The sequence below is a fragment of the Coturnix japonica genome, chromosome 17, assembly GCF_054131305.1.
Source record: "Coturnix japonica strain WE chromosome 17, WE-NBRP24, whole genome shotgun sequence".
Lineage (NCBI taxonomy): Eukaryota > Metazoa > Chordata > Aves > Galliformes > Phasianidae > Coturnix > Coturnix japonica.
Window position 1 is genome coordinate 343,189 of NC_140679.1, and position 12,476 is coordinate 355,664.

The 12,476-nt window shown below is 56.9% G+C and overlaps 1 protein-coding gene across 1 annotated transcript in view; it reads left to right on the plus strand.

The window, feature by feature from the left end:
• LOC146757968 (sarcoplasmic/endoplasmic reticulum calcium ATPase 1-like) overlaps positions 1-12,476 on the plus strand; it is an 85,424-nt gene that overhangs the window by 13,352 nt on the left and 59,596 nt on the right. Inside the window, exons 6-8 of the mRNA XM_085517961.1 lie at positions 4,031-4,111; positions 7,263-7,348; positions 12,099-12,396. Of these exons, the coding sequence (XP_085374087.1) occupies positions 4,031-4,111; positions 7,263-7,348; positions 12,099-12,396 (465 nt within the window). The remainder of the gene's footprint in view (positions 1-4,030; positions 4,112-7,262; positions 7,349-12,098; positions 12,397-12,476) is intronic.

Below are 12,476 nucleotides of genomic sequence, written 5' to 3' on the forward strand. Positions count from 1 at the left end.
CCAGTAAGGACCAATAGGGACCAGTCCGACCCTATAGGGACCAGTCCGACCCTATAGGGACCAATAGGGACCAGTAGGGACCAGTAGGGACCAGTAGATCCCAATAGGGACCAGTCCGACCCTATAGGGACCAATAGGGACCAATAGGGACCAGTCTGACCCTATAGGGACCAATAGGGACCAATAGGGACCAGTCCGACCCTATAGGGACCAATAGGGACCAATAGGGACCAGTCCGACCCTATAGGGACCAGCAGGGACCAGTCCATCCCAATAGGGACCAGTCCGACCCTATAGGGACCAGTAGGGACCAATAGGGACCAGTCTGACCCTATAGGGACCAGGCCATCCCAATAGGGACCAGTCCATCCCTATAGGGACCAATAGGGACCAATAGGGACCAGTCCGACCCTATAGGGACCAGTAGGGACCAGGCCGACCCTATAGGGACCAGTCCGACCCTATAGGGACCAGTAGGGACCAATAGGGACCAGTCTGACCCTATAGGGACCAGGCCATCCCAATAGGGACCAGTCCATCCCTATAGGGACCAATAGGGACCAATAGGGACCAGTCCGACCCTATAGGGGCCAGTAGGGACCAATAGGGACCAGTCTGACCCTATAGGGACCAGGCCATCCCAATAGGGACCAGTCCATCCCTATAGGGACCAGTCCATCCCTATAGGGACCAATAGGGACCAATAGGGACCAGTCCGACCCTATAGGGGCCAGTAGTGCCCAGTAGGGCCTAGTAGATCCCAGTAGGGCCCAGTAGCACCCAGTAGGGCCCAGTAGGGCCTAGTAGGGCCCATTAGATCCCAGTAGGGCCTAGTACCAACCAGTAGGGCCCAGTAGCTCCCAGCAGGGCCCAAGTAGGGCCTAGTAGATCCCAGTAGGGCCCAGTAGATCCCAGTAGGGCCTAGTAGGGCCTAGTAGCTCCCAGTAGGGCCTAGTAGGGCCCAGTAGGGCCCAGTAGGGCCTAGTAGAACCCAGTAGGGTCCAGTAGCTCCCTGTAGGGCCCAGTACCAACCAGAAGGGCCCAGTAGATCCCAGTAAGGCACAGTAGATCCCAGTACCAACCAGTAGATCCCAGTAGGGCTCAGTAGGGAACAGTAGATCCCAGTAGAGCCCAGTAGATCCCAGTAGGACCCAGTAGGGCCTAGTACCAACCAGTAGGGCCCAGTAGGGCCTAGGGCCCAGTAGGGGCCAGTAGGGCCCAGTAGGGCCTAGTAGATCCCAGTAGGGCCTAGTAGGGCCTAGTAGATCCCAGTAGGGCCTAGTAGGGCCCAGTACTAACCAGTAGGGCCCAGTAGGGCCTAGTAGGGCCTAGTACCAACCAGTAGGGCCCAGTAGGGCCTAGTAATCACCAGTAGGGCCTAGTAGCTCCCAGTAGATCCCAGTAGCTCCCAGTAGGGCCTAGTACCAACCAGTAGGGCCCAGTAATTCCCAGTAGGCCCCAGTACCAACCAGTAGGGCCCAGTAGGGCCCAATCGATCCCAGTAAGGAGCAGTCCATCCCAGTAGATCCCAGTAGATCCCAGTAGGGCCCAGTAGGGCCTAGTAGTGCCCAGTAGATCCCAGTAGGGCCCAGTAGAGCCCAGTAGGGCCTAGTACCAACCAGTAGGGCCCAGTAGGGCCCAATCGATCCCAGTAAGGACCAGTCTATCCCAATAGGGACCAGTCCATCCCAGTAGGGCCCAGTAGATCCCAGTAGGTCCCAGTAGATCCCAGTAGGGCCCAGTAGGTCCCAGTAGGGCCTAGTACCAACCAGTAGGGCCTAGTAGGGCCCAATTGATCCCAGTCAGGACCAGTCTATCCCAATAGGGACCAGTCCATCCCAGTAGGGCCCAGTAGCTCCCAGTAGATCCCAATAGATCCCAGTAGATCCCAGTAGGTCCCAGTAGGTCCCAGTAGGTCCCAGTAGATCCCAGTAGGTCCCAGTAGGGCCTAGTACCAACCAGTAGGGCCCAGTAGGGCCCAATCGATCCCAGTAAGGACCAGTCTATCCCAATAGGGACCAGTCCATCCCAGTAGGGCCCAGTAGCTCCCAGTAGATCCCAATAGATCCCAGTAGATCCCAGTAGGTCCCAGTAGATCCCAGTAGGGCCCAGTAGATCCCAGTAGGGCCTAGTACCAACCAGTAGGGCCCAGTAGGGCCCAATCGATCCCAGTAAGGACCAGTCTATCCCAATAGGGACCAGTCCATCCCAGTAGATCCCAATAGATCCCAGTAGATCCCAATAGATCCCAGTAGATCCCAGTAGGTCCCAGTAGATCCCAATAGATCCCAGTAGATCCCAGTAGGGCCCAGTAGATCCCAGTAGAGCCCAGTAGCTCCCAGTAGATCCCAATAGATCCCAGTAGGTCCCAGTAGGTCCCAGTAGGTCCCAGTAGAGCCCAGTAGGGCCTAGTACCAACCAGTAGGGCCCAATCGATCCCAGTAAGGACCAGTCTATCCCAATAGGGACCAGTCCATCCCAATAGGGCCCAGTAGCTCCCAGTAGATCCCAATAGATCCCAGTAGATCCCAGTGGATCCCAATAGATCCCAGTAGATCCCAGTAGGTCCCAGTAGATCCCAGTAGGGCCTAGTACCAACCAGTAGGGCCCAGTAGGGCCCAATTGATCCCAGTAAGGACCAGTCCATCCCAGTAGGGCCCAGTAGCTCCCAGTAGATCCCAATAGATCCCAGTAGATCCCAGTAGGGCCCAGTAGATCCCAGTAGGGCCCAGTAGATCCCAGTAGGGCCTAGTACCAACCAGTAGGGCCTAGTAGGGCCCAATCGATCCCAGTAAGGACCAGTCCATCCCAATAGGGACCAGTCCATCCCAGTAGGGCCCAGTAGCTCCCAGTAGATCCCAATAGATCCCAGTAGATCCCAGTAGGTCCCAGTAGAGCCCAGTAGGGCCCAGTAGATCCCAGTAGGGCCTAGTACCAACCAGTAGGGCCTAGTAGGGCCCAATCGATCCCAGTAAGGACCAGTCCATCCCAATAGGGACCAGTCCATCCCAGTAGGGCCCAGTAGATCCCAGTAGATCCCAGTAGGTCCCAGTAGGGCCCAGTAGGGCCTAGTAGTGCTCAGTAGATCCCAGTAGGGCCCAGTAGAGCCCAGTAAGGACCAGTCCATCCCAGTAGGGACCAGTAGATCCCAGTAGGGCCCAGTAGATCCCAGTAGGGCCTAGTACCAACCAGTAGGGCCCAGTAGGGCCCAATCGATCCCAGTAAGGACCAGTCTATCCCAATAGGGACCAGTCCATCCCAGTAGGGCCCAGTAGATCCCAGTAGGGCCCAGTAGATCCCAGTAGGTCCCAGTAGATCCCAGTAGGGCCCAGTAGATCCCAGTAGATCCCAGTAGGGCCCAGTAGATCCCAGTAGGGCCTAGTACCAACCAGTAGGGCCCAGTAGGGCCCAATCGATCCCAGTAAGGACCAGTCCATCCCAGTAGGGCCCAGTAGCTCCCAGTAGGGCCCAGTAGCTCCCAGTAGATCCCAGTAGATCCCAGTAGATCCCAGTAGGGCCCAGTAGATCCCAGTAGGGCCTAGTACTGTACTACTAGTACAGTAGGGCCCAGTAGGGCCCAATCGATCCCAGTAAGGACCAGTCCATCCCAGTAGGGCCCAGTAGCTCCCAGTAGATCCCAATAGATCCCAGTAGATCCCAGTAGGGCCCAGTAGATCCCAGTAGGTCCCAGTAGATCCCAATAGATCCCAGTAGCTCCCAATAGCTCCCAGTAGATCCCAATAGATCCCAGTAGATCCCAGTAGGGCCCAGTAGATCCCAGTAGGTCCCAGTAGATCCCAATAGATCCCAGTAGCTCCCAATAGCTCCCAGTAGATCCCAATAGATCCCAGTAGATCCCAGTAGGGCCCAGTAGATCCCAGTAGGTCCCAGTAGATTCCAATAGATCCCAGTAGCTCCCAATAGCTCCCAGTAGATCCCAATAGCTCCCAGTAGATCCCAGTAGATCCCAGTAGATCCCATTCCATCCCATTAACCCCCCTTTGCCCCCATTTGTTTCCATTGGCTGCAGTTGGTGACAAAGTCCCGGCCGACATCCGCATCATCTCCATCAAATCCACCACCCTGCGCGTAGACCAGTCCATCCTCACCGGTCAGTAATGGGTGTGCAACGGGGGGACACAGGGGTGTGCAAGGGGGGGGGGGGGCACGGGGGGAGGGGTGAGTGTGCAAGGGGGGAGAATGTGCAAGGGGGGGCATGGGGGTGTGTGTGCAAGGGGTGGGTGTGCAAGGGGGGACATCTGCGTGTGCAAGGGGTGAGTGTGCAAGGGGTGTGTATGCAAGGGGTGGGTGTGCAAGGGGGGACATGGGGGTGTGTGTGCAAGGGGTGGGTGTGCAAGGGGGGACATCTGCGTGTGCAAGGGGTGGGTGTGCAAGGAGTGGGTGTGCAAGGGGGGACATCTGCGTGTGCAAGGGGTGGGTGTGCAAGGAGTGGGTGTGCAAGGGGGGACATCTGCGTGTGCAAGGGGTGGGTGTGCAAAGAGGGAGGGTTGGGTATGCAAAGGGGGGGAGGGAGGAGTGTGCAAAAGGGGGTGAGTGTGCGAGGGGGGGCATGGGGGTGTGCAAGGGGGGGAAGTGGGTGTGCAAAGGTTGTGTGTGCAAGGGGGGGGAACGATGGTGTGCAAAGGGGGGGAGGGGTGAGTGTGCAAGTGTGTGTGTGCGTTGAAGGGGGAGGGAGGTGAGTGTGCAAAGTGGGGTGAGCATGCAAGGGGTGTGTGTGCAAGGAGGGGAACGTGAGTGCAAGGGGGGAGAGTGTGCAAGGGGGGAGGGTTGAGTGTGCAAGGGGGGGCACGGGGGTGGGTGTGCAAGGGGTGGGTGTGCAAGGGGGGCACGAGGGTGTGCAAAGGGAGGTGAGTGTGCAATGGGGGCACGTGGGTGTGCAAGGGGTGGGCATGCAAGGAGTGGGTGTGCAAGAGGGGATGTCTGGGTGTGCAAGGGGGGTGTGTGCAAGGGTGTGTGGATGTGTGTGCAAGGGGGGAGAGTGTGCAAGGGGGGAGGGTTGAGTGTGCAAGGGGGGGCACGGGGGTGGGTGTGCAAGGGGTGTGTGTGCAAGGGGGGGCACGAGGGTGTGCAAGGGGGGTGTGTGCAAGGGGGGGAGGAGTGAGTGTGCAAGGGGGGCATGTGGGTGTGCAAGGGGGTGTGTGTGCGCAAAGGGGGGGGTTGGGTGTGTAAAGGGGGATAAGTGTGCAAGGGGGGTGTGTGCAAGGGGGGGGTGTGCAAGGGGGGAGGGGTGAGTGTTCAAGGGAGGGAGGGATGAGTGTGCAAGGGGGGGCACGGGGGTGTGCAAGGGGGGGAAAGTGGGTGTGCAAAGGTTGTGTGTGCAAGGGGGGACGTGAGGGTGTGCAAAGGGGGGAGGGTGGGTGTGCAAGGGGGGGCACGAGGGTGTGCAAAGGGGGAGGGGTGAGTGTGCAAAGGGGGGAGCGTGTGGGTGTATAAAGGGAGGTGTGTGTGCAAGGGTGGGCACGTTGGTGTGCAAAGGGGGAGTGGTGAGTGTGCAAAGGGGGAGTGTTGGGTGTGCAAAGGGGGGAGGGGGGAGTGTGCAACGGGGGACGTCTGGGTGTGCAAGGGGGGGGGTGCAATGGGTGGGTGTGCAAGGGTGTGTGGATGTGTGTGCAAGGGGGGAGAGTGTGCAAGGGGGGAGGGTTGAGTGTGCAAGGGGGGGCACGGGGGTGGGTGTGCAAGGGGTGGGTGTGCAAGGGGGGGTACCTGGGTGTGCAAGGGGTGGGTGTGCAAGGGGGACGTCTGGGTGTGCAAGGGGTGGGTGTGCAAGGGGTGGGTGTGCAATGGGGGGCACGAGGGTGTGCAAGGGTGTGTGGATGTGTGTGCAAGGGGGATGGAGGTGAGTGTGCAAGGGGGGTGTGAGTGTAAGGGGTGTGTATGTGTAAAGGCGGGGGCATGTGGGTGTGCAAGGGGGGGGAACCTGGGTGTGCAAAGGCGCGGAGGGGTGAGTGTGCAAATGGGGAAGGGTTGAGTGTGCAAGGGGGGTAAGTGTGCAAAAGGGTGGGTGTGTGCAAAGGGGGGGGCACGAGGGTGTGCAAAGGGGGAGGGTAGATGTGCAAGGGGGGGGTGTGTGTGCAAGGGGGGGCAGGTGGGTGTGCAAGGGTGTGTGGATGTGTATGCAAGGGGGAGGGAGGTGAGTGTGCAAAGGGGGGATAGTGTGCAAGGGGGGAGGGTTGAGTGTGCAAGGGGGGGCACGAGGGTGTGTGTGCAAAGGGTGGGTGTGCAAGGGGGGGCACAGGGGTGTGCAAGGGGGGGGGCACGAGGGTGTGCAAGGGGTGGGTGTGCAAGGGGGGACGTCTGGGTGTGCAAGGGGTGTGTGTGTGTAAGGGGGTGTATGTGCAAAAGGGGTTGTGTGTGTAAAGGAGGGGGCAGGTGGGTGTGCAAGGGGGGAGGGGAGGAGGGTGGGTGTGCAAAGGGGAAGGGGTGAGTGTGCAAGGGGGGTGTGAGTGTAAGGGGTGTGTATGTGTAAAGGCGGGGGCATGTGGGTGTGCAAGGGGGGGGAACCTGGGTGTGCAAAGGGGCAGAGGGGTGAGTGTGCAAATGGGGAAGGGTTGAGTGTGCAAAGGGGGTAAGTGTGCAAGGGGGAGGGTTGAGTGTGCAAGGGGGGGCACGAGGGTGTGCAAAGGGAGGTGAGTGTGCAATGGGGGCACGTGGGTTTGCAAAGGTTGTGTGTGCAAGGGGGGACGTGAGGGTGTGCAAAGGGGGGAGGGTGGGTGTGCAAGGACTGGCATGTGGGTGTGCAAAGGGGGAGGGGTGAGTGTGCAAGGGGGAAGCGTGTGGGTGTATAAAGGGGTGTGCAAGGGGTGGCAAGTGGGTGTGCAACGGGGGCACGGGGGTGTGTGTGCAAGAGGGGCGTGTGCAAAGGGGGAGGGATGAGTGTGCAAGGGGGGAGAGTGTGCAAGGGGGGGCACGGGGGTGTGCAAGGGGGGGCACGTGGGTGTGCAAAAGGGGGTGAGTGTGCAAGGGGGGCACGTGGGTGTGCAAGAGGTGGGTGTGCAAGGGGGGGAAAGTGGGTGTGCAAGGGGAGTAAAGTGGGTGTGCAAGGGGTGGGTGTGCAAAGGGGGGGAGGAGTGAGTGTGCAAAGGGGGGGTGTGTGCAATGGGGGGGGTGTGCAAGGAGTGGGTGTGCAAGGGGGAGGTGAGTGTGCAAGGGGGGGGTGTGTGTGCAAGGGGGGGCAGGTGGGTGTGCAAAGGGTGGAGGTACAGTTGCACACGCGTGTGTAACACCCCCCCCCCCCCCCCCAGGTGAGTCGGTGTCTGTGATCAAACACACGGAGCCCGTCCCCGACCCACGGGCCGTCAACCAGGACAAGAAGAACATGCTCTTCTCTGTGAGTCACCATGTGGGGCCCATAAGTGACACATAAGTGACCCATAAGTGACCCATAAGTGAGACCTATGGGACCCATATGGGACCCATAAGTGACCCATAAGTGAGCCATAAGTGAGCCCTATGGGGCCCATAAGTGAGCCATAAGTCAGCCCTATGGGACCCATAAGTGACCCATAAGTGAGCCATAAGTGAGCCCTATGGGACCCATAAGTGAGCCATAAGTCAGCCCTATGGGACCCATATGGGACCCATAAGTAAGTGAGCCCTATGGGACCCATATGGGACCCATAAGTAAGTGAGCCCTATGGGACCCATAAGTGACCCATAAGTCAGCCCTATGGGGCCCATATGGGACCCATAAGTAAGTCAGCCCTATGGGACCCATAAGTGACCCATAAGTGAGCCCTATGGGACCCCTATGGGACCCATAAGTCAGCCCTATGGGGCCCATAAGTGAGCCCTATGGGACCCATAAGTGACCCATAAGTGACCCATAAGTGAGCCATAAGTGAGCCCTATGGGACCCATAAGTGACCCATAAGTCAGCCCTATGGGGCCCATAAGTGACCCATAAGTCAGCCCTATGGGGCCCATAAGTGACCCATAAGTCAGCCCTATGGGACCCATAAGTGAGCCATAAGTCAGCCCTATGGGACCCATAAGTGACCCATAAGTGACCCATAAGTGACCCATAAGTGACCCATAAGTGAGCCCTATGGGGCCCATAAGTGAGCCATAAGTCAGCCCTATGGGACCCATATGGGACCCATAAGTGACCCATAAGTGACCCATAAGTGACCCATAAGTGACCCATAAGTGACCCATAAGTGAGCCCTATGGGACCCCATAAGTCAGCCCTATGGGACCCATATGGGACCCATAAGTAAGTGAGCCCTATGGGACCCATATGGGACCCATAAGTAAGTGAGCCCTATGGGACCCATAAGTGACCCATAAGTCAGCCCTATGGGGCCCATATGGGACCCATAAGTAAGTGAGCCCTATGGGACCCATATGGGACCCCTATGGGACCCATAAGTGAGCCCTATGGGACCCATAAGTGACCCATAAGTCAGCCCTATGGGACCCATATGGGACCCATAAGTGAGTGAGCCCTATGGGACCCATAAGTGAGCCCATAAGTGAGCCCTATGGGACCCAGAAGTGAGCCCTAAGTGAGCCCTATGGGACCCATATGGGACCCCTAAGTGAGCCCTATGGGACCCATAAGTGAGCCCTATGGGACCCATAAGTGAGCCCTATGGGAGGTCTAAGTGAGCCCTAAGTGAGCCCTATGGGACCCCTATGGGACCCATAAGTGAGCCATAAGTGAGCCCTATGGGACCCATATGGGGCCCATAAGTGACCCATAAGTGACCCATAAGTGACCCATAAGTGACCCATAAGTGACCCATAAGTCAGCCCTATGGGGCCCATATGGGACCCATAAGTAAGTGAGCCCTATGGGACCCATATGGGACCCATAAGTAAGTGAGCCCTATGGGACCCATATGGGACCCATAAGTGAGCCATAAGTCAGCCCTATGGGGCCCCTAAGTCAGCCCTATGGGACCCATAAGTGACCCATAAGTGACCCATAAGTGACCCATAAGTGAGCCCTATGGGGCCCATAAGTGACCCATAAGTGACCCATAAGTGAGCCCTATGGGGCCCATAAGTGACCCATAAGTCAGCCCTATGGGGCCCATAAGTGACCCATAAGTCAGCCCTATGGGACCCATATGGGACCCATAAGTAAGTGAGCCCTATGGGACCCATAGGGGACCCATAAGTAAGTGAGCCCTATGGGACCCATAAGTGACCCATAAGTGAGCCCTATGGGACCCATAAGTGAGCCCTATGGGGCTCTATGGCATCCTATGTGGTTCTATGGGGTCTCTATGGGGTCCTATGGGTCAATATGGGGTAAAAGGGGACCCTATGGGGCTCTACGAGCTCTCTATGGGGTCCTGTGTGTTCCTATGTGTTCCTATGGTGTCCTATAGTGTCTTATGGGGTCTAATGGCATCCTATGGGGTCCTATGTGTTCCTATGGTCTCTATGGGGTCCTATGTGTTCCTATGGTGTCCTATGGTCTCTATGGTGTCCTATGGTGTCCTATGGTGTCTTATGGGGTCTAATGGCATCCTATGTGATTCTATGGGGTCTCTATGGGGTCCAATGGTGTCTTATGGGGTCTAATGGCATCCTATGTGATTCTATGGGGTCTCTATGGGGTCCAATGGTGTCTTATGGGGTCTAATGGCATCCTATGTGGTTCTATGGGGTCCTATGTGTTCCTATGGTGTCCTATGGTCTCTATGGGGTCCTATGGGGTCCTATGGTCTCTATGGGGTCCTATGGTCTCTATGGGGTCCTATGATGTCCTATGGTCTCTATGGTGTCCTATGGTGTCCTATGGTCTCTATGGTGTCCTATGGTCTCTATGGTGTCCTATGGTCTCTATGGGGTCCTATGGTGTCCTATGGTCTCTATGGGGTCCTATGGTGTCCTATGGTCTCTATGGGGTCCTATGGTGTCCTATTGTGTCTTATGGGGTCCTATGGTGTCCTATGGTCTCTATGGGGTCCTATGGGGTCCTATGGTCTCTATGGGGTCCTATGCGTTCCTATGGTGTCCTAAGTTCTCTATGGGGTCCTATGGTCTCTATGGGGTCCTACGGTGTCCTATGGTCTCTATGGGGTCCTATGTGTTCCTATGGTGTCCTATGGTCTCTATGGGGTCTAATGGCATCCTATGAGGTTCTATGGGGTCTCTATGGGGTCTCTATGGGGTCCTATGGTGTCCTATGGTCTCTATGGGGTCTAATGGCATCCTATGAGGTTCTATGGGGTCTCTATGGGGTCTCTATGGGGTCCTATGGTGTCCTATGGTCTCTACGTGTTCCTATGGTGTCCTATGGTCTCTATGGGGTCCTATGGTCTCTATGGTGTCCTATGGTGTCTTATGGGGTCTCCCCCCTGTTCTAGGGCACCAACATCGGGGCAGGCAAAGCCGTGGGCATCGTGGTGGCGACGGGCGTGAACACAGAGACCCCCAAACCCCCCCTATTAGGGACCCCCTCCCAACTCAAGACCCCCCCCCTCTCAATAGGGACCCCCCCTCTCATTCAAGACCCCCTCTTTCATTACAGGACCCCCCTCCCCATTTACCCCCAACCCCCTACTCTTTTCAGGACCCCCATCTCATTTCAGGACCCCCCCCTCTAATTCAAGACCCCCATCTCATTTCAGGACCCCCCCCTCTAATTCAAGACCCCCATCTCATTTCAGGACCCCCCCCCTCTAATTCAAGACCCCCATCTCATTTCAGGACCCCCCCCCTCTAATTCAAGACCCCCATCTCATTTCAGGACCTCCCCCCTCTAATTCAAGACCCCCATCTCATTTCAGGACCCCCCCCTCTAATTCAAGACCCCCATCTCATTTCAGGACCTCCCCCCTCTAATTCAAGACCCCCATCTCATTTCAGGACCCCCCCCTCTAATTCAAGACCCCCTCTCATTTCAGGACCCCCATAACCAAATAGCTCCTCATTTGGGGACCCCCCTCTCATTTCAGGACCCCTCCCCAACTTGAGACCCCCCCCTCTCATTAGGGACCCCCTCCCCAACTCAAGACCTTCCCCCTCTCATTAGGGACCCCCTCTTTCATTACAGGACGCCCCCCCATTTACCCCCAACCCCCTTCTCTTTTCAGGACCCCCCTTACCCAAATAACCCTCATCTTTTGGGACCATTTTGAGACCCCCCCCCCTAATTAAATCCCCCCCCTTTAACGCAGGGCACCAACATCGGGGCAGGCAAAGCCGTGGGCATCGTGGTGGCGACGGGCGTGAACACAGAGACCCCCAAACCCCCCCCATTAGGGATCCCCCCCCTCTCATTTGGGACCCCCCTCTCATTAGAGACCCCCCGCCCATTTCATTACCCCTTTAGGGCCCCATAAGCCCCCCTAAGACCCCCATAAAGGGGCTCTATGGCATCCTATGTGGTTCTATGGGGTCCTATGTGTTCCTATGGAGTCTTATGGCCTCTATGGGGTCCTATGTCTTCCTATGGTGTCCTATGGTCTCTATGGGGTCTTATGGTCTCTATGGGGTCCTATGGTCTCTATGCGGTCCTATGCGTTCCCATGGTGTCCTATGGTCTCTATGGGGTCCTATGGTCTCTATGGGGTCCTATGTGTTCCTATGGCATCCTATTGTGTCTTATGGGGTCCTATGTGTTCCTATGGGGTCCTATGGTCTCTATGGGGTCCTATGGGGTCCTATGGTCTCTATGGGGTCCTATGTGTTCCTATGGTCTCTATGGGGTACTATGGTCTCTATGGGGTTCTATGTGTTCCTATGGTGTCCTATGGTCTCTATGGGGTCCTATGGTCTCTATGGTGTCCTATGGTGTCTATGGGGTCCTATGGTGTCCTATGGTTTCTATGTGTTCCTATGGTGTCCTATTGTGTCTTATGGGGTCCTATGGTGTCCTATGGTTTCTATGGGGTCCTATGGTCTCTATGGGGTCCTATGGTGTCCTATGGTCTCTATGGGGTCCTATGTGTTCCCATGGTGTCCTATGGTCTCTATGGGGTCCTATGGTCTCTATGGGGTCCTATGTGTTCCTATGGCATCCTATTGTGTCTTATGGGGTCCTATGTGTTCCTATGGGGTCCTATGGTCTCTATGGGGTCCTATGTCTTATAGGGTCTAATATCCCCCCCCATTTAATGCAGGGCACCAACATCGGGGCAGGCAAAGCCGTGGGCATCGTGGTGGCGACGGGTGTGAACACGGAGATCGGGAAGATCCGCGACGAGATGGCGGCCACGGAACAGGACAAAACCCCGTTACAGCAGAAACTGGACGAGTTCGGGGAGCAGCTCTCCAAAGTCATCTCCCTCATCTGCGTGGCCGTGTGGCTCATTAACATCGGGCACTTTAACGACCCCGTACACGGAGGCTCCTGGATACGGGGGGCTATTTATTATTTCAAGATCGCTGTGGCCCTGGCTGTGGCTGCTATACCCGAAGGTGGGTGTTAGAGGGGGCTTATGGGGTCCTATGGGGTCTTATGAGGTCCTAAGGGGGTCCTATGGGGTCCTATGGGGGTC